General features: G+C 37.8%; 1 protein-coding gene across 2 annotated transcripts in view; it reads left to right on the forward strand.

Annotated features, from left to right (window-relative positions):
* Positions 1-22,601, forward strand: part of gfra3 (GDNF family receptor alpha 3) — a 30,845-nt gene that overhangs the window by 5,511 nt on the left and 2,733 nt on the right. For both annotated transcript variants that reach the window (XM_089135037.1, XM_039649049.2), the window contains exons 2-7: positions 4,274-4,558; positions 8,798-8,890; positions 9,097-9,445; positions 12,554-12,663; positions 13,076-13,210; positions 15,154-15,284. In XM_089135037.1, the coding sequence (XP_088991163.1) occupies positions 4,462-4,558; positions 8,798-8,890; positions 9,097-9,445; positions 12,554-12,663; positions 13,076-13,210; positions 15,154-15,284 (915 nt within the window). In that variant the 5' untranslated portion in view covers positions 4,274-4,461. The remainder of the gene's footprint in view (positions 1-4,273; positions 4,559-8,797; positions 8,891-9,096; positions 9,446-12,553; positions 12,664-13,075; positions 13,211-15,153; positions 15,285-22,601) is intronic.

Here is a 22,601-nt window from a genome sequence, read left to right on the forward strand (position 1 = left end):
AGTGTGTGCAGGAGACTTAAAGCCTCAAGGTGTGTGTGTGTGCGTCACTGTCACTTGTTAAATGTGATTTTAGTGCGCGTGCACACACACATATCTCGTAATACCCGGCCAGCATGTGTTTGATTGCCATCAGCCTCCATACTGAGACGGTTTCCTATTGTGTGAGGCGTCTGCTGTCTGTCATTCTGTTTACTTTCTTTCTTTCTGTTTCTTTCTTGCACATCACTCACTTTTGGACTCCTCTGGGCACTCTTCGTTCTCTGAGTCGCTCATCGTTTCTAAAAAGAAAAAAAAATGTGATTTTAGAAATGCTTATCTATTGATTTTATAATAGTAAATAAAAATGTATTAAGCTATAATTTGGATTTCTATTTAGTTCAATATAATCTAGAGTTTTAATTAATTTAATTAATTGCATTATAAATTTAGCTGAGAACAGCCCCCAAGTGGAGATTATTTAAAGACAGACTGGTAAAAATGGAATAGACAGAAAGTCAATTTATTGTTTGCTATATTTTCATATCATTGATCATGATCTCACTGGTCTACAGTCAACAACAGACTTAGGGGCATGATTTCACCAAGGATGCTTTTTAGATTTTTTATTTATTTATTGTTTGCATATGTTGTTGCATTGTATCTCGCTGTTTTTCATTTTATTAATTTTATTTATTATAATTAAAATCGCAAAAAATAAAAAATATCAAAAGTGTATTATATATTAATTCAAACATAAATAAATTATTTAATATTATTACATTTAAAATTAACTATAATAAAAAAATTAATACAATTTTTTTATTAATTATAAAAATGTATAAAGTCCCCATGAAATCAAAATTGAACTTTGTTTTGATAAACCTTACGGTTATATATAAGCTAGTTCGCATTTAGAAGATATAAGTATTTAAAACTCTCTTTTTAAAAATCTCTTACTTCCTCCAATATGGATCAATGATTTTGATGACATCACATTACGTCCCGCCCCCTGCATTAAAATATAGAGGCTGAAGGCTAAAATCTGTCACTTGTTCACACGATTACTCTTTTCTACATGGTGAATGGCACATATTGCACTATATAGTATGGAGGGATTATTGGGTCAGATTGAAAACTAAAAGTCTAAAACTAAAAGTCTTAATCGAAAATGAATTTGGTATTTAGCATTGGGCATTTTGTAGCCTGGGAAAACCTGAGAAAACTCGTTTATCAAAATGAAGACAATCAAAGTTCATCAAAATGAACGAATCTTTTTTCTTGTCATTTGGTTCATTCAACGAATGAAATGAACGAATTGACTCGGGAAAAGATTCGTTCATTTTGATGAACGAGATCGAACGGGAGTCACGAACGTGCATCACAGGACAGAGCAAGGCGAGCATTTGAGCTTATAAAACTTAACTTTGTTATTTTTTTTTTTAAATGAGCGATCGTTTCGCTTGATAAGACCCGTATTCATCGTCTGGAATCGTTTAAAGCCCTTTGAACAGTTTGCAGTTTGCACTGAAACTGTTATTTGGACCTTGAATCGTTTGGTGCCCATTAAAGTCCATTATATGGAGAACAATCCTGGAATGTTTTCATAAAAAACCTTAATTTCTTTTCGACTGAAGAAAGAAAGACATGGACATCTTGGATGACAAGGGGGTGAGTAAATTATCAGCAAAAGTTTTTTTTTTTTTAAAGTGAACTACTCCTTTAAGGCCTGTTTACATTGTGTTTTAGCCGGGTTTTCGCCCGGAAGGCTCTATAGAAATCTGGCCCCCTATTGTACGAAGTCAAACTGAGAGAGCGTTCGTTCACAGACACCAAAATGAACGCGTTCACAGTAACGTTCACCAGGCAGTAATACAGTACGTTCAGTTCACGTTCGCCCAAAATATGAACGCGTTCAGGCACAACACTGGGGACAGCCCAATAACGTACTATGTGTACCGGCCATTAGAAGAAAAAAAAGAAACAGTGGCAGAACAAGCACCTGTCTTTACATTCAAACTCGCATCTCAATATTGAACTGTTTACCATATATGTGAAAGATCAAAGTGTATTTACTTGTCTGTTTAACTCGGTCCGCCGCAGTAGATGGTCTTTCATGCATGGATCATCGCTCCATGAGCTGTGGAAGGACGTGCTATTTTGTGGTAGTGCAGTCCTAAAGCATGACCAACGTTTAGTCTGCCGGCCACAGCCGTGGGTTCTCAATCACCACACGCTTTAAAATGAGGCCTAGTGCAATTACAGCCCCTGCCGCTGCGAAAGAAAACAGACACAAAGGGGGATGGGGGTCAGGGGGGAGAAGTACAAGGAAAAGAAACATATGTCTCACGCTTCTACAGGAGTGCAAGGCTTTTTCTGTTGCTACTTAATGAAAAACAGCAAAAGTAGCCATGAAATTACACAGCCCTGTCACAGTTCTCCCTCAGGTCACCCCGAGATCCCGGCCGATGGCGAGGGTCTCTAGAGTTGACGTCTGTCAGGATTGAGCTTGAGAACGGACAGAAAGCACAAAGTGTCTGTTGAAACTCTTGATGTACGGTGTTGGTGAATGAAGATTTTCTGCTCGTTTAAGTTATCTGTCCTCCTGCAATTGCGAGCCGGCAAATTCCCCTCTCACAGAAGAGCTCTCTTTTAAATTATTTTACACATTATTAATTCAGCCCTTGAGTGCAAGTTAAGGGACTTTGATCTCTATTTTTACATGGTCACTGACACTGACTGTCAGAATGTTTTCTGTGCGTCTAGAATGCAGATAGTATAACAGAAACTGTAATGTGTCATATCCATACACACACAGAATGAGAAATCCACAGAAATGGAAAGCCACTCATTCTCAAAGTCCTACATATTCCCTTCCCCTTTGCATATTTGTTTATTAAAGGAGATGTATGCAAGAAATTTATTTCAATTAATCATACATTTTCCCTGATATGTCACTAGACATTAAGAAATCATGTTCATTTCAAATATCACTGACATCAGTAGTCCGGCCAGGATATTGTCATTTAAAAAGTGAAGTCGCAGCCCTTGACTGATGTTGATGTTGATGTTTTGTTCTGATGCGTCACCCTCCACCGATCTACCAATCACAGACTCAGTAGTGTTGCGGCATTCGGGTTGCCAGCTCTTCTCTAGTTACCACACCTGCAGATACAAACGTGTCGGAATCGGATAAAAAAAACTCTAACATTGCGAAACCCCAAAAAAACTCGATATGAATCCGAAATACTTTGTTACAAATCTGAAATAAACAATTAACTGAAAAAAACTCACTGTGTAGGACTCGTCACTTGCAATTGGAAGCTTCTTGTAGCAGCCTATATTCCTGCTGGACCTGCAGCATATCTGGCAACCTCGAGTCATGGGGGAAGGCGGGGATACTCCCTAATTTGAAAGTGATTGCAGTACCAGTTTTGGCCACAATCTTGCATACAGCTCCTTTAAATATTTTGGCCAATATGACTGTTTATATTAACCAATAGGACTGTAGTGGTTCCAATTCAATCAGCCAAAGTTTCGACATGGCAAACTTTACTTTTGTAGTTTAAAGTTACAGTTAAACCTCTTCATCAATTCATTTTAATTCTACTTCCACATCCTGTTTGCTCAAATTCAGAAACTGATTCTGTTGCATCTCAGCTGTTTGTAAGACTTTTTTTATGATGTTTAAATACATTTTTTGAATCTTCATATACAAAAATGTGGCATTACGTCTGGGCCTGCTCACAACTGTTGCCAAATGTTGTCTGCAAAACCAATAGAGTGCCGAAGTTACGATGTCACTCTGTAGGCCAAAACGCAGAAGTGAGTTAGCATTGTAGCACTCCCGGTTCCCTCGCTCTAAAGTCTATGGGATTTTTGAATGGGTTTTTGCTAAATCGCCTGAAATAAGGTCTGAAACATTTCTAAACATTTTCACGTTTTGATCTATGACATAAAACACACAGTTATAACCTGCTTGTGGTTTTTTAAACTGTATTGTGTCTGCTTTTGTTTTTTAAAAACTTTATATAGGCTTCAAAATGCATACATTTTGGATTAACTTGTAAAGATTATCTTGATAGACAAAACGTGTAAGGGTCACAACTCTTTGTTAAACACAGATCTTATTTTTTGCGATTTTCCAAAGTCTATGGGAAAAATGCATAGCTTTTCAACCGCTAGCTTCCGAGTTGTCCTACAAAGTGACATCATCACTTCGGCACTCTATTGGCTCATTAGTAAAACACATCGTCAATAAATACTTGGTTAATTGACTTTACCCAATATCCTCCAGGATGTGTTCCCTCTGTGGTGCCGGTGTTCCCCGGGACTGTGGACTGCATCGAGGCTGTACAGGAATGCGTGTTAGACCCGGAGTGTAAGCGACCGTTCCGGCACCTGGAGTACTGTGTGGACGAGGAGGCGGTGGCTCCCCTGGGTCTGGAGGCACGACAGGCCTGCGTCGATGCCCAGAACAACCTAATGAACTATCAGCCCCTGCAAGAATGCAAGTGTCAGCGAGGGGCTCGCATGGAACAACAGTGCCTGAGCGTTTACTGGACCATTCGTTTTCCACAGGGTAAGCGTGTCAGAGAGAGCGTTTGGTGTATGTATGGTGACTTGTCAACCACTCTTATATTTTCTCATTAAAGGGGTCATGAACTGGCTTCTTAAATTTTATTATATTGTTGTCTGAGGTCAACTTATGACGTTCGCTTGGTTTTTGCATTCAAAAACATCAAAATGAATAAGTAATAGGCTATTTTGTACCCTAGTTTTGAGTCTAGCTGAAAAACGCTGGGTTTTTAGGGGCGCCTCGCACTGAAGACTTGGAAGTAAACGCCCACTGCTGTGAGTGGATAGCAGTTTTGGATATTATAATGAGTTTCAACTCACCTGTCGATGCACTTGGGCGAAATTGTTTTGAAAACGTCTAATGTTGTAAAATGGCAACCGGATTGATTTGCCCATACATGTTCGACCCAGAGTCCGTGTGTTGCACCATTCCTGTCAGATCCAATATAGATGGCATAGCAACGTTCTTTACTCTTAATCGGTCTGCAAATCCAGTCTTGTTTACAAAACAATCCCGCGAACAGACGGACAATATTTTACCTCATCTGCTGTAACGTCATTCAAAATAAAGTTTATCCATGCAGTCCTATTGGAATCCAGAGGAAGCTTACGCAGCGACGGTCTTCTTCCACAACCAGGCACTGCACAATATTTATTATTGCTCGGTAACTCGATCCGGTTTGTCATCACGAGGTAGGCATCTATGTTATTTAGCTATGTGTGTAATGCGCGAATCGGTGGGCGGGGCTGAACTGGGCCGTGTTGAAGAAGGCGTTGATCTTCTTCTGCGGGGGTGGGTTTTTATCCTCTTTGACGTCATAGTTCCCCACTTTGAAAAACGAGTCGTTTGCCGAGCCTGGTGTCAATAAAAGCTTTTATTGGACCAACAAGGACGTTTTTAGTTCTGAAACTTACAGGATATTCTTATAATATGATGACCTCTTAGATGTCAAAAGCTCGAGGAAAATTTGATTTCTCAGTTCATCACCCCTTTAAAAATCCTGGTTAATTTGGAAATGTTTTCTTCCAGGGACCACAGGGGACTGCAAAGGTGGTTCTAGGGGTCTGGGGAAAGAAAAACAACAGTTTAATAGCAATATTTCCTGTGAAAACAGTTTGAGTTAATATTTTCTAGAAGTATTTTGTCGGTTTCGACAAAAAAAATCAAGCAGCACAACTGTTTCCAACACTGATAATAATAATAATAATAAATGTTTCTTGAGCATCCAACCAAAATGTTAGAATGAGCTCTGAAGGATCATGTGACACTGAAGAAAGGATCACAGGAATAAATTACATATTAAAAATATAGTCAAAAACATTTAAAATCTTACAAACCTCACAATTTTAAATGGTAGTGTAAATATAAATAAGCATATACTGATTATTGCGTTTCACTCATATGAAGTTAAATGCATTGCTAACGCAGTTTCATATTTTTTAAAGACTTCCAAGAATATTGTTTGACTGAACTGCTCATGTCCAGCAATTCCCAAACCAGTGAATGTCATGATGACAGGAGCAGGTTTAAAGAAAGCGAATAAGAAGTATAAGAGGGAGTAGGTATCTCTAGAAAAAAAAATCATGCATAAAGAATTCAGTTAATCAATTTCAGAATGACTGCCTTTGTTCTGCTGGTCATAAACAGTGAACTCATAGATCTCACCAAATGCCGTTTGTTATGTTCTTTCAGGACATGCCAAAATGCTTTAATGAGAGTGTTGAGTGAGGATTTAGATTAAGGCAGTAATAGCATTTAATGACTGCACAGTAATGTATATGAAATGGCAAGGAGGCATAAAAACCCAGTCAGACACTAAACAAACGACTGGCTCACTGACAGTGGTATCGTGATTAATTTCGCTGCTCCCTCATCTGTTCATTACGCTCGGCGGGACAGACGCATACAGTATATGCGGGAGCCGGAATTTGCTTCGTTCCTTCGAGGGTGTCTGGTTCCGTCTCGTGTGTTTGCTCATGAGCAAAATAGATTACGGCATGCTGGTGAATGACGTCCGGCGGATCGTCAAGGCACGGCTGCGAAATTAATTGATTCGGAGTCCATATTCCCACCCAATATGGCTTATTAATATTAAATCTTCTGAAACAGGAAGATGGGTTCCCACAACGACTCATCAAGAGTTGTTGTAAATGCTGACTAATCCCAGGCTTCTCCAGCAGCGGACTCGTCATGCGTCTGAGTCTGAGTGTGGCGCAGGGGCCATTGGGGCCAGAAGGGCCCGGGCTGATCGGCAGACTCAGAAATAAGTGCTTTTAAAACACATCAACTGGAAATGTCAAGTGTTCTCCTGCAAATGAAAACTGTCTGAGGCAGAATACGCAAGGCATGTAATTGTGAATGTAGCACACTTGATGGAGCGCCTCCATAGATTGAAATGTGGAGTGTGTGTCAGCGCGAACAAGATGACAGGAGGGATTCTGCCAGTTTGCATTTGTGTGAAGAGTCTAAATGTGTGTGTGTGAGGGCAGGTTTTGATAACCAACATTTCAGAAAATGTCCCCAAAAGAATATCACAACATGACAAAACCCTCCTTCTGGGGATGTCAACACAAAAATGAAAGGCTTGTGAAATGTCAAAATGTGTTTTTGGGGGGATAGGCCAAGTGTTAAGTAATTAGACTTTATGGAAGCAACAAGAAATGTTTATTTCTTTAACAAGAAAATATTAATGGTGTTTGCTAATTCATTGCTAAGGCATTTTTAGTTGTTGGTATTCAGGAGGTTACTAGGGTGTTCTAGGTGGTTACCAGGGTGTTGCTAGGCAATTGTCTTAAAGGAGTTGTTTACTTTAAAAAAAAAACTTTACTCACCCCCATGTCATCCAAGATGTCCATGTCTTTCTTTCTTCAGTCGAAAAGAAATTAAGGTTTTTGATGAAAACATTCCAGGATTTTATAATGCAACATAATGCACATTACTGGTAACCAAACAGTTCAAGGTCCAAAAGACAGTTTCAGTGCAAACTGTTCAAAGGGCTTTAAACGATTTCAGACAATGAATACAGGTCTTATCAAGTGAAACGATCACTTATTTAATGAATAAATAACAAAGTTTAAGTTTTCTAAGCTCAAATGGTCCCCTTGCTCTGTTCTGTGATGCGCGTTCATGACTCTCCTGTTCCAACTCGTTCATCAAACTGAACGAATCTTTTCCCGAGTCAATTCGTTCATTGCGATCGTTGAATGAACCAATTGACACGAAAAAAGATTCGTTCATTTTGATAAACAAGTTCGAACAGGAGAGTCACAAACACGCATCACAGAACAGAGCAAGGCGACCATTTGAGCTTATAAAACGTATTTTTTTTATTTTTTATTGAGCATTCGTTTTGCTTGATAAGACCCTTATTCATCATCTGAAATAGTTTAAAGCCCTTTGAACAGTTTGCAGTTTGCACTGAAACTGTCTTTTGGACCTTGAACCGTTTGGTTACCATTGAAGTCCATTATATGGAGAAAAATCCGGGAATGTTTTTATCAAAAACCTTAATTTCTTTTCGACTTAAGAAAGAATGACATGGACATCTTGGATGACATGGGGGTGAGTAAATTATCAGCAAAAGTTATTTTTTTAAAAGTGAACCACTTCTTTAAGTCTCTGATACATTTTAGGTTTATTTATATACTGTAGTGCATTTCATACACAGCGGTTATTCATACAAGTGCTTTACATAGACACATAAAACTAAGTTTAAAACCATTTAAAGTCTCAGCAATGGTGTCGACTAATGAATTTTCACATGGGTTGACTTTAAGCATATTAAAAACTCCACATCGACATATAAACAACATTAGTACTTGTATTCTTTTCATCCTTATATATATTTTTTTATAAACATTATATATGAACAGAAAGTCCCCACAAGATCAAATATACAGTCCAGGCCTGTGTGTGTGTGTGTTTCATACTCACTCATCTTGGCATGCGGCATCCCCAGGGTTGTGTGATACAAATAGACTCATCGCTATTTTATCTTGTGTCTCGATCCAGACCCCTAAATCTGAGCACTGTCAGTTCAACAAATGCAAATATCACAAACACTGGCCTCTTTCATTGAAATCCTTTAAAACTACAGTATGTGAATCATAATCAAGGAAATATTATATAATCTCTAATTTGATCATATGCGGTGCGGTTCATTAGGTGTAATAAGGCGTGCTTAATTAGCCTCAAACAATCTGATGTCTTACGGTTGTGTGTGTGTGTGTGTATGCATTGCAGGTTATGATGACATTGAGACGTCCCCATATGAAGACATTGAACTGGAACTTGTGAGAAATACTGAAACATCAAAACTAGCCTCAATAGTTTCAGGTACAGCAGACACGTCAGTGATACGACCAAATAAAACGTTTTCCTCCACAGCTGAATGCACTGTGATGACGGACGTAGTGTATCGCTGTGTGTTTGCATGTTTGGGTTTAATAGCGTTTTCCTAGTTGTCTTGCTCGCTTTGTATAGAGTCAGACCCCAAAAAGTATTGGGACACTTCATTGAAAGTCTCTTTTCCTCTTTCTCAGTGTCGTCCCTTCCTCTGACGGATCAGAACCAGTGTCTGAAAGCAGCTCAGGACTGTGGGTTGTACGAGAAGTGCGGTTCCCTACGCTCTGAGTATGCGTTAGCTTGCACTAAGATCATACCTGGCACCAACCACTGTAACCGGCACAAATGCCACCGGGCCCTGCGGAGGTTCCTGGAGCGTGTTCCCGAGGAGTACAGCTTTGGTGTCTTGTTTTGCCCCTGTTCGGATACTCTATGCGGGGAGAGGAGGAGAAAAACCATCGTGCCCTCCTGTTCCTACGAGGAGCAAGACGGACAGCCCAACTGCCTTCATCTGGAGAGCTACTGCCTCAGAGACAACATGTGCAGGTGAGATACGTGTCTGTTAGCAGTTGTGCATGGTAGAAATATCAGATTTGGATCTTTTCAATGAATCAATCCCTTGAGGCTCGTTTACTGGACCATCCGAGAGAGTGTTTACCTTTCGTATGGTGACTTGTCAACCACTCTTATTTTTTCTCATTAAAAAATCCTGGTTAATTTGGAAATGTTTTCTTCCAGGGGACTGCAAAGGTGGTTCTGGGGGTCTGTGGAAAGAAAAACAAACAGTTTAATACCAATATTTCCTGTGAAAACAGCTATAAAACCAAATTTGAATAATCAATAATTATTTTGAGTTCTGTCTGTTTTGTCAAAATATCAAGCAACATAACTGTTTCCAACACTGATCATAATAATAAATGTTTATTAATTGGATGAATTATTCATTCACAAAGCGAACTCATTTAGATCATGTCAGAAATCTTTAAAAGCAGAAATGTTACAAATAAAACGCATCTGAAATATGTCCACTGCCTTTTCTGAGAAAATGTTTAAAGGTCAGTGCGATTTTTTTTTTTTCATTCTTATTTATCAAGGATGCTTTAAATTGACAGTAAGGACATTTAAAAAACATTGCTAGTAGAAATAAATGCCGCTCTTTTAAACTTTCTATTCATCAAAGAATACTGAAAGAAAATGTACAGTTGCCTATAACAGTTTTCAGTGAAATATTAAAGGGATACTCCACTGTTTTTTCATATTAAACTATGTTACCTCTGTCGTCTCAATCGCTCTGGCGCGCGAGACACTTTGATAGCACTTAACTAGCCCAGTTCATTCAATATGGGCCAAGCAGAGAAGCGACCAAACACCTCCACGTTTTCCCTATTTAAATACAGTTACACGAGTAGTGTATCTCGACCTAGGACGGAGACACAAAATAAAACGTTGCGCTTTTCTAAGCGTGTAAAATGGATAACTATATTCTATGGTGATTGGGAGCACTTTGACTCCCAACTTGACTCCCACCAAAATAGTGACTTTTAACAACTGCACTTGACTGGACTTTTAACAACAAACATCCTTATTTAAAATAAAAAGTTCAAAACAGGGTTTCTTTGAATGTTTTAGACTAGAGCATGTAACATGTCATGAGAGAATGACAGAGACCAAATGATGATGTAAAGATCTGCTGAATCAGTTCTTTGAAAAAACAGTTTGAAAGAACCAATTTGTGTAACCGATTCTGACATACCACACTGTCATCAGATGTGCTAACCCTCATTCAAACTAGTCAAACCTCAGCTTTGATAACAGCACAGCATGATAATTTCCACCTTTCTTCTTGAAGTACAAGACCTCCCTTTTATCTTCTTCTAGAAACAGATGTCTCTGGCAGTTATGCTTATCTAAGCATCATTAATAGCACAGAACATGCTGAGCTGGATGGAAGAAAGGACAACAGGTCGCATACTATACGTTTAGACACGTCTGCTGTGCATTTAAACAAGGATAAAAATGAGAAATGTGTAGAAAATGCAGACACTAACTTACCAACATGGACACATTTTCGTTAGCGTGGGTCGTTTTCTCAAAGGAGACAGTCCCTTAAAAAAATACCACGAAATAGCATTAGATATCTAACAAATCGAATTAGTCACTAAATGAATCCCGACTTATTTCTAAAGCAGTGCTGTTATTGTTAACTAAAACTACTATTCAAAATTGTTTTGCATTAAAGGAGTGGTTCACTTCGATAATTTACTCACCCTCATGTTATCCAAGATGTCCATGTCTTTCTTTCTTCAGTTGAAAAGAAATTAAGGTTTTGGATGAAAACATTCCAAGTTTTTTTTTTCATATAATGGACTTCAATGGGAACCAAATGGTTCAAGGTCCAAATGACAGTTTCAGTGCAAACTGTTCAAAGGGCTTTAAATGATTTCAGACGATGAATAAGGGTCTTATTAATTGAAACGATCGCTCATAAAAAAAATAATAACAAAATTTACATTTTATAAGCTCGCCTTGCTCTGTTCTGTGATGCGCATTCGTGACTCTCCTGTTCGAACTCATTCATCAAAATGAACAAATCTTTTTTTCGTGTCATTTGGTTAATTCAACGAACGAAATCGGGAAAAGATTTGTTCATTTTGATGAACAAGTTCGTCAAACTTTGTTGTTGTTGTTTTTTTAAATGAGCGATCGTTTCGCTTGAATCGTCTGGAATCGTTTAAAGCCCTTTGAACAGTTTGCACTGAAACTGTCTTTTGGACCTTGAACCGTTTGGTTCCCATTGAAGTCCATTATATGGAGAAAAATCCTGAAATGTTTTCATCAAAAACCTTAATTTCTTTTCGACTGAAGAAAGAATGGCATAAACATCTTGGATGACATGGGGGTGAGTAAATTATCAAACTACACCTTTAATCGATTAAATAAGGTGGTATGAATATTACATGAAAACTGTATACTTAATAAACTGAAAAATTAGAAATTATAGTTTAGCCACAAACTGAAATAAAATGTTTAATTTCTAGTACTAAAATGACTAAAACTGAAATTAAAAAAAAAATGAATAATGCTTTTTATTATTTCTATTTAGCTTTAACTAATAAAAATTTCAAATTAACAAAAAGTGACAAACTAAAATTAAAAAAGAAAATGTAAAAAATGATTTCCAAATAGTAATAAATACTATAATAGCATATAAATAACAATATCACCATGAAAGCTAATTCAAAATATTAATAAATACTATAATAGTATAAAAATAACAATAAACAAACACTGTTCTAGTAACACTGTTCACCAGTAACACCAAAGAGAGGCAGCGTAAAAATATCACAATGACTCGAGACCGAGCAGAAGCCACTGTAAACCAGTCGCATTAGATACAAAACCAAGGAAATAATTAACCTAATATAGCCATCATCCACATAACTTGTGTATCAGCAAACCAGTTACATAGGGTGAACATTACATTACCTAATTAATATTCACGAACAACACTGAGAATGTGCCCCCCTCACTTTTCAAATCATTCCTACACTCCTGACAAAAACTGAACACACTACAAAGATCATGCATTTTGTGTAGACATACATTTTAGTTGAATCATTCTGTGTCTGTATTCAAATTTGTCTGGTCCATCAGGTCAAGACTGGCTGATTTCCAGCAGAACTGTCAGCCGTCTTCTGTCTCTCCCTCCGGCTGTCTCCGGGAAAGTGGAGCCGTGTGCCTCAAGGCCTACGCTGGGCTCATCGGTGAGAAACCACCTCGGACGACCTTGAAAAAAATGGACGCTTAATGAGGAGTACAAAACGCACAAATCGATACGTCACTGCGCGGTCTGTACTTAAATAATATTACATTTTTAATGACGAGCACTTCTGCGTCCTTATGGAGTGAGTTACTCACTCAAACAAGAATTGGTAACGGGAATGATTGGTCAGTGGAGTTTGGGTTCAACTTCATGTCGTGGGTTTACTTTAGCCTACTGTGGCACTTATGTTGAATTAGCAGGACAACCTGAAGCAACGTAATTAAAGTGGAGGGGGGTGGATAGACTACACTTCTTGGAGATTCTCCCAGATGGGCTTCGGGCTAATTGGCATGGGATTTTTTCCTCTGGCTGGCTCTCATCCCCTTTTTCTCTCTCTCTCTCTCCCTCCACAGGTACCATAATGACACCAAACTACGTGAGTAACAGCAGTACAGAGGTGTCGCAGTGGTGTAATTGCGAAGGCAGCGGGAACCAGTGGCAGGACTGCCTGCGTATCCTGAACATGTTCACCAGCAACACCTGCCTGCGTGAGTGTCCCAGAATATCATTTACAGATCATCGTAATGTCACAGAAAAAGAGTGTAAATATGGCACTGCTCTGACATATTTGTGGTATAACATTCACAATTTTTCTTCTGTGATGACATATTTCCTATTGAAACAGAAAGTTTGTGCAGGTTTTTTTTTTTAAATAGCCAATTTTAAGTTATGGCTTGGCACAAATCACAAATGAGATTTCAGATTCCCAGTAATGTCATAAATCATTTTTTTTTTTTCTTAAAGGGATACTTCACCTCTGGAAAGATGAATGTGTATTTAAAATGGGTCATTTATGTAGAAGAAATGTAAAATGATTTTTAAATTTGGAGCTTTCTAGACTGAGAAAAGCCAGAAAATGTATTTTTGGCTTATGTGGATGAAAGACTACAACTCCCAGAATGCACTTGCTTCGCTGCCCTAGGAGGCCACGCCTACCGGTAACAGAGCGCAGTAGTTAAACAACAAGTCTAGGCTACTAGTGAGTCTCCGTGATGAGTCTGCCCGAAAATGTGTTTCGAGATCGGCCAAAATGTCCGGGATTCGGCTTTTGCGTTCTACAGTCGCCATTCATCATGTTTACTGTGGCGAGCAGGACGAGTGAGGGCCGCGGGAGAACGGCAATGAGCCATGAGCGACACCTGTGAGACGCACCGGTCTCATATCTCTCACGGAGGAGCGGGAATTGTCTTAGCAATGTTAAAGCACACATCAACCGATCACTTGTTTAGCGTTCATGTAAACACTACACTCAGATTCAGCAATCAGAATGAATTCAGTTAGATTGAAACAAAAGCTGTGCATGTAAACAATGAATAGCGACTGCAGAAAGCAAAAGCTGAATCCCGAATATCGACGGCCGGACATGTCCGGGAAAAAGAGGATGGTAACCGCTACTACTCAGCTTTCTTCACAGAACAAGAGCCTGCTAGCTTAGCTTCCAAAAAAACATGGCTGACACTATGTGTCCATTCTGTGAGTGAGATCCACCCTCTATGGGCGGGTTGAGAACATGCGGGACAGACAGACCCTAACTCTGGCCAAAAAATCCTCAGATGACGCAAAATGACGATTTTTGCGTCATCTGATTATTTTTTCCAGACAAAAAAATACATAAATCTCTCGTCTCAGGGGGATATGAGGGTGGAAAGCATGGTAATTCGAAAATACTACAGGTTTTTCCTTTAAAGAAATTAATACTTTTTCAGCAAGGATGCATTAAATTGGTCGAAAGTGACAGGAAAGACATTTATAATTTTACCAAAGTTTTTTTTTAAGGTTTGTAGACGATTTATTTTTCAAATAAATGCTGTGCTTTTTAACAGGAATAAATTGCATTAAAAATATATTAAAATGGAAAACTTATTTTAAATTGTAATGATTAAATAGTAAATTCACAGTATATCTGGTTTTACTGTATTTTAGCTCAAATAATTGCAGACTTGGGGAGCATAAGAGACTTCTTAAAAAAATAAAATAAATACAGACCCCAAACTTTTGAACGGTAGTGTATACCTACTCTTAAGTTTCAGAAGTGATCTCAACAATGTATTAAACAGTGCTCAAAAGACTGCAATCAAGATTTTAATACAAACTCAAGCATCTCTCATCAAATTCTTCTGAGACAAAATATCTGAACTATGCTATCCGCAATATTTTATATATGACTAGAGATAGTCATTGCTATTTTTGAACGTATATATGGACTAAATGTATATTCTGTCAACTTTTTGTAGTACACTAGGATACAGAAATCTTCAAACAGATATAAAGTAAAAGTCACAAAATTTAAATGGTTTTAAAATCGTTTATATTTTAGATCAGTATCTGTATTCATATACTTATATACATATAATTATTCTTATTAGCAAGTAAAACTGTAAAACAACAACAAAAAACAGCCTTAAACTCACCCGATCTCTTTACCGGACAGGTAATGCCATTGATAACATGGGAAGCTCCACCCCTCGTCCAGTAGAGGGAACGCCCCTTCCTCCACCTCGCCCCTCCCCTCAGGTCCAGCGTGATGAGCTGAACATCAACCTTCTGCCTGAACCCAATGCAGTGAGTAGTGAACACATTTCCTAACACAGAACCACCATAAAACTATCAATCGCCTCCAGCTCCAATGCCAACTCAAAATAATATACATATAGAAGAACCATTTATAAAGCTCCGCCCATGTGTACGAGTTCTTTGTAAGCACAATAAACCTGATTCTTAAAGGGATACTCCACTTTTTTTTGGAAATAGGCTCATTTTACCACTCCCCCAGAGTTAAACAGTTGGGTTTTACCGTTTTCGAATCCATTCAGACGATTTTTTGATATTTAGAAGAATATCAGTAACCAGACCGTTTCTGGTCTCATTGATTTCCATAGTATATTTTTTTTCCACTATGGAAGTCAATGAGACCAGAAACTGTCTGGTTACTGATATTCTTCTAAATATCAAAAAATCGTCTGAATGGATTAGAAAACGGTAAAACCCAAGGAAGTTGTACAATGAGCCTATTTCCAAAAAAAGTGGAGTATCCCTTTAATTCTGGTTGTGGTCATAGCATCGATTTAACAACCGAATGACCCACGAGTTTTTCCTTGTGTTTGATTTTGGCCCTTTCATACGTCAGATTTATAAAACTACTTACTGCACAAACCGAACAAAACCGCAGTCCAGCCGCTTTGAGCATACTGATGGATCAGAGAGCTGAAGTGAAGCGTTTACACGCGGCTGATCGTGTCACTGCAGAAAACACATGGTCACACGCCGCTACAGTAAGCACAAAACCGCTTGTTCAGAATTCCCACCTTTGCATTTAGTGTGGCTTCCCACGTGCGTAATGGATGCACCTTGTTAATTTACTCTATTGATTTAACAGTGGTGCATGTATTTGAACAAGAGTAATGATTGCGTGTTTTTGTTGTTCTGTCTCTTTAGTGGCTTTAAAAGAAACCCATTTCTTTAACCAAATCAATAGGTCACGATGCTTTGACCTAAGGTCGGACCTCTAACCCACCACGCACATGACCTTGTTAAGATGTCTTATTTGTTCTTTATCATACTTTAAAATGGTAATTTCACGGATATGTTCACTTGATGTCATGGTTTTCAGGCCTGCACAAAGATGGTAAACAAACGGCACATGTATTTAAAGAGATCACTGTGGGGTCGAATCAAACTGCCTGAACTGCCACCTTCAATTCAATCAGAAATAATCACACAACCCACAGGCTCTCAAGAACACAATCATGGAAAGGAATTAAATCTATATCGATTTGCTCTTCCCTTTAGTCAGATTACATTGTGCTTTGGAATGAGGGTGTCAGCTTTATTTTTCTTTCATTATGGCCAACCGCCAAACTTTAAATGACTCAATGAGACTTAGTATAGGCAGAGTCACTGGATCAGATCTTTCATTTGTCTTGTGGTTACCTTGGTTTTATGCTGTATCTAAAACTGACTATACACTTTGCATCAATTTCTCTGAACATTTATCAGTAAGCCGTGAAAAGTTATTAGCAGTGCTGTAAGGCTCAGTCCCAATTCCCCTCCTTGTTTTCGAGTGTTCCCCTTGGCCCTTAAAACAGAGAGGGCCAAGGGGTTGAAATATTCCCCAACGAAATGGAACAACCCTTCATGAACCCGATACGTCATCAGTCATCGGCGATGGCTCTGCCGTTACGGAGTTTGTACAGGATTTCTCCATGACAACGACTGACAATCAGCGCAGCTGCTCTTAACTTTGAATAAACATGATGATTATAACATTCCTTCCTCGAAATGTATGTCTTTTCTGATTCGTAAAGGTAATTTATTATACCATTTCTTAATTTTAATGACTATAGTATTATTATAAGAGTAAATAAAGTGCATAGTAGAATCATCTGGCACTAAATTTCAACGTTTAACTGTTTGCGAAGCCATCTCGCTGGTCATTTGTGATGCATTCTGTGAACTTTCTCGTAGCCCTCCGTTTGGAGTGTGCCTCTGAAAAATCTCAGTTTCGAGGGCTATGTAGCCCCTTCGCCCTATCCCTTGATCTCAACAAGAATCGGGACTCCCTTCCCCTAGACATGGAGGGGTAGGGAGAAGGGGTGAATTGGGATTGAGCCTAACTCAAGGGTTTTCAACCATGCCCCACCAAACAATGCATATTTTGCATCACTCGTTTGTCTGACACAACCCATTTCAGGTCTTGGAGACTCTACTAATGAGCTTATGATCTGTATCAGATGTGTATATCTGCACAGGTCTCACTAGCTGGCCTCCTTTACACTCAAAACCTCACTTCCTCATCTGGGTCACGGCACCAATTTTATACTCTGGCCCTACTCACCCTACTCCGATCGGGACTCCAACTGATATGCAATATTATGCGAACATGAACATAAACAAACGTGAACAATGCTCAGATAGGCCAGTGCTGCATCGTCACGAAAGTTTAAGCCTTGCCAATTTCAATATTCAAGCGCAAGATGTAGTGAGAAGGAAATCAATTAATTACTTGCGCATAGAATCCCTTTCGCATCTTCTTGCTCTTAAACAGACATTTTCAAACTAAATTGTCAAACTGCCCAAGTATCCTTATAAACAGTCTGTTATGTCTTAAAGGGATACTCCACTTTTTTTGGAAATAGGCTCGTTTTACCACTCCCCTAGAGTTAAACATTTGGGTTTTACCATTTTCAAATGTATTCAGCCGATTTTCCGATATTTAGAAGAATATCAGTAACCAGACAGTTTCTGGTCTCATTGACTTCCATAGTATATTTTTTTCCTACTATGGAAGTCAATGAGACCAGATACTGTCTGGTTACTGATATTCTTCTAAATATCAGAAAATCGGCTGAATGGATTCGAAAACGGTAAAACCCAACTGTTTAACTCTGGGGGAGTGGTAAAATGAGCCTATTTCCAAAAAAAGTGGAGTATCCCTTTAAGTGAACGTAAACAGTTGAGAAAGAAAATGCATGTGTAACATTATATTGGATCCATTCATCAGGTCTTAAAGTGACAGCAGCCTAATAAACCTGCTGTTTGTGTTTTTTAATGCATACTGTGAGATTTATAATAGTCCTTTACGGTTGTTTCTTGTCAGACTGTACGAATATGATCCCCTATGTAATCCATGAAACACTGTAAGATCTCAGCTGTCATTAATGACAGACTGTACGCCATACAATATGCGTTAAAAACACAAGAGTTTTACATCATCAATCAATGGTTATGGTGAGCTGCATTACACGTAGGATTGAAAAGGTGACTAAAAAGAAATCTCTAACGGTTATTTTGGTCAACAGTTTTATTTTTAAGACAATTAGACGGTTGTCGTAGGAGAAGCCACACTGCAGGACTGTGAGTCAAATCTTTTGACACTGCCAGAATTTAGATCGCAATGGTTATTTATCAGCTGTCGGTGAACATGTCAAACTAACGGTCAAAGACTTCAGATTTTAATCTTTTAATTTTTTTTTCAGAGGAATCTTTTAGGATTTGCAAAATGTGGCTCAGATGGTCAAATTTTGGCCAGAATCATACAGTGTGAGTCCGGTTTAAATCAAACAAAAGACAAAAAAAAAAAAAAAAATTCACTCACTGCTCTTGACTTTGTAACTTTAATAAGGATTAATCACCGTTTCAATGCTGGTAAAAAAAAATATATATATTTATGGCTGGTAGATTTTAGAAGTCACCGGTCATTGGCAGTTGTGGCAAAAAGTTTTAGGCCCTGTAAATAAATATATAAATCACAAGTGCAATTAAATGCAATTCAATAAAAATGAGTAAATAAATAAATACATAAATAAAGTGGCTGGTGATTAAATCTAAAATTATTTAACTAAAAAAATTAATTAATCAAAATAATTGTTTTTTTTTTTGTTTTATTTTGTTTGCTACTTCTGAAAAAAAAAGCATCTACCAGGAGAGGCAAACTGTTAACACTAACTACCCAAACCTGACCCTATTGACAAGCTATCAGAATTTGCATAATATCTGTGCCAAAGTCATTTCTTGATAGACAAATTTAAGCTACAAGAGCTTCAGGGAGTAACACCATCCCAATAAATCATCTTGTACACTACAGATTTTTTTGTAATGAATATTTCTTGCAAAAATAATTTTGTTGGCTTCTTTTTAATGGTTGTCAATAAAGAAGCTTGCTTTTTGACAGCATAATGGTGTAGTACTAAAGCGAATGGGCTAAATCCTGCCCCCCTGGCAGTGTTATTAGCATTAGCAGTAGCATAATATCCAGCAAAAGTAATTTCTTGATAGCCGCGCAGTTTTTTTTGCGCTTCAGGGAATGACACAGTCGTGATAGCAACACTTACTTGACTATATATTGTAAAATGGATTGTCTATTCACTGCCCACATAGAAGAAAAGCAAATAATCCCTTGGCATCCATAGGCATACACACTTTATCAAGAAATGCTGCTCTGATCTGTGTGTCTTTGTGTTCCCATGTCCTCGCTTTGGACTGTGTTCACATCCTCTGTTCTCAGAACACACAGACCACAGCATTCAGCTTAGAGATAATCTGGGCCCACAGACAAAAAGGATTCAATTCAGTTTCTGCTGTCATTTATTTCTTTCCTAGACTCACTCTCTCACTTGTATTTTCCAGCAAATCTCTCCTCTCCAAATGTTTCCGTCTTTCCTGATCTGTCTCTCTTGATGTGCTTCTCACTTTCTCGGCCTGTCTCTCTCTCTGAACGGATTAACTAAAGGTGTTTGCAAGCACGGTGTATCAGTCAAACTTCATTAATATTAATGTATTCGTCCCCATCTTTCTGTCTCTCTCGCTAACTCTTTTTCTCTTTCTCCTCCTTTTATCGTTCGTTCCTAATCCCTCTCCCTCACGATCTCTCGGCCCCTCTCTGACAAATACTCACCATCGTACTGCTCCCAATTTTCTAAAAATGTATTTCTCAGGTGATTAATTTTTTTTCTCATATGATTCCTCAGATATATAGATATATATTCCATATATATATATATATAGTCATGTGAGCTGGAATTTATTTGATTATGAGTGCTGTCAAACGATTAATCGCGATTAATCGCATCTAAAATAAAAGTTTGTGTTTACATAATATATGTGGGTGCACTGTGTATAATTATTTTGTATTTACATATATATATATATATATATATATATATATATATATATACACACATGCATGTATATTTAAGAAAAAATATTATTTATATATAAAATATTTATATTTATATTTAATATAATTTATTTATAAATCTATATACAGTATATACATGAAAACATTTTTTAAATATACAAGCATGTGTGTGTATTTATATATATAAAATAATTATACACAGTGCACCCACATATATATGTAAACACAAACTTTTATTTTGGATGCGATCATTCTTTCCATTTTGTTATTGCAGTGAATACTTGGCAAGTTGTTTACTTTGTCTTAGAGGAAAAGTAATTAAAAAAACACTTTACCAAACACTCTAACTGCCATTAGTCGGACAGCAAATAGACCCTCCTTCAAACTCATGCAATACACTGCAACAGTCGGGTTCTGGAAGTAAATGGGGAATTCTCCATGGGGAATTGATTTTGAACAATAAAATATAAGCCTTTAAAGACAGACCTAGCACAAGCTACAAGGTTGTTAATCAATGGTATACGACTTTATGATTTGGTTTAAGATATCGACCATCATTTTATATAAAAGACATTACCCATGATTCTGAAGAGAAATCTCCACCAATCAGAGAACTGCTACAAGCAAACTACTAGTACCCGTCCACTTCCATGAAACACTGTGAATGACCGGGAGTCAGTTTCACTGTACTCTCAAACTACTTCAAATATATTTATTATGCAGCTTTGCCTTTGTTTAATTTTCAATTACTTTTTTACTTCAAATCAAGTTTTGTAATTTTGTGACTTACCTCAAAGCTGATTGATTTGGTCAATGGCTTATAAAAAAAAACTCTATGGAAAAAGATAAATACTTCCAGAACCAAGGCCGCTGAAAAAGTGGAAAGGCACTATTGCACTCTACAACCCTTGTGCTGTGTTGAAGGTCTTTTACCTAAATTGGTGTTCCCTGTCAAAAATAACCAGCCTTTTGAATTGCTTGTAAATAGTTCATTATGCTACATTATCACCAAATGAAGTCAATCTTTTTGTCAACTTGATTTCTTTCAGTTATGACAGGCTGTGTATTTCTTTTTGATCATAGGCCACATTAATCTGAGCTTATGAACCTGTTTTTAGTGAAAAAGTTCACTCTTGCTTATTTACCTCAAAAAAAATAGTGCATAAGTGAAGATTAACGGCCCTGATATACTCATGGCGAAGTTCTTTTCCGTTCTTCGCTTAGGGGTAAAATAAAGTTTGAAATCCGTGAGCAGCGTACAATCCGACGACATCCACACTGCAGAGAGCAGCGTTTAGATGAATAAGTTGTGCTGCGTGCTTTCCTCTCAATAACAAAATAAACATGCAACAAAAATGAGAAATCAGCAAGCATTTTTTTTTATAAAGCGTAAGAAAAGCATACGATCATTGGAACATGGATATGTTTGCACAAGCTCTGCAATTCGGTACTCTAGTTAAAGGAGTAGTTCACTCCTTTTAAAAAAAACTTTTGCTGATAATTTACTCACCCCCATGTCATCCAAGATCTCATATATATATATATATATATATATATATATGTCTTTCTTTCTTCATTTGAAAAGAAATTTAGGTTTTTGATGAAAACATTCCAGCATTTTTCTCCATATAAAGCACTTTACTGGTAACCAAACGGTTCAAGGTCCTAAAGACAATTTCAGTGCAAACTGTTCAAAGGGCTTTAAACGATTTCAGACGATGAATAAGGGTCGTATCAAGCGAAACGATCGCTCATTTAATAAATAAATAACAAAGTTTAAGTTTTATAAGCACAAATGCTCGCCTTGCTCTGTTCGGTGATGAGTGTTCGTGACTCTACTGTTCAAACTCGTTCATCAAAATGAACAAATCTTTTTTCGAGTCATGACTCAAAGGGGTCCTTGATAAGACCCTTATTCATCGTCTGGTGTCGTTTAAAGCCCTTTGAAGCTGCACTGAAACTCTTTTGGACCTTGCACCGTTTGGTTCCCAATGAAGTCCATTATATGGAGAAAATCCTGGAACCTTAATTTCTTTTCGACTGAAGAAAGAAAGATGTGGACATCTTGGATGACATGTGGGCGAATAAATTATCAGCAAAAGTTTATTTTTTGCTACCTACCTGTTACGTAACCACCACTTTCCAATGGTGGTACAAAAGGTGTTTACCAGCCGGAGCGAACTTTAACGGAAAGTGGCAAGCTGTTTCAAACTCCCAAATGAACTCCAAACAAAGTTCGTTTT

The sequence above is a fragment of the Pimephales promelas genome, chromosome 9 (genome assembly GCF_988280905.1).
Source record: "Pimephales promelas chromosome 9, fPimPro1.hap1.1, whole genome shotgun sequence".
Lineage (NCBI taxonomy): Eukaryota > Metazoa > Chordata > Actinopteri > Cypriniformes > Leuciscidae > Pimephales > Pimephales promelas.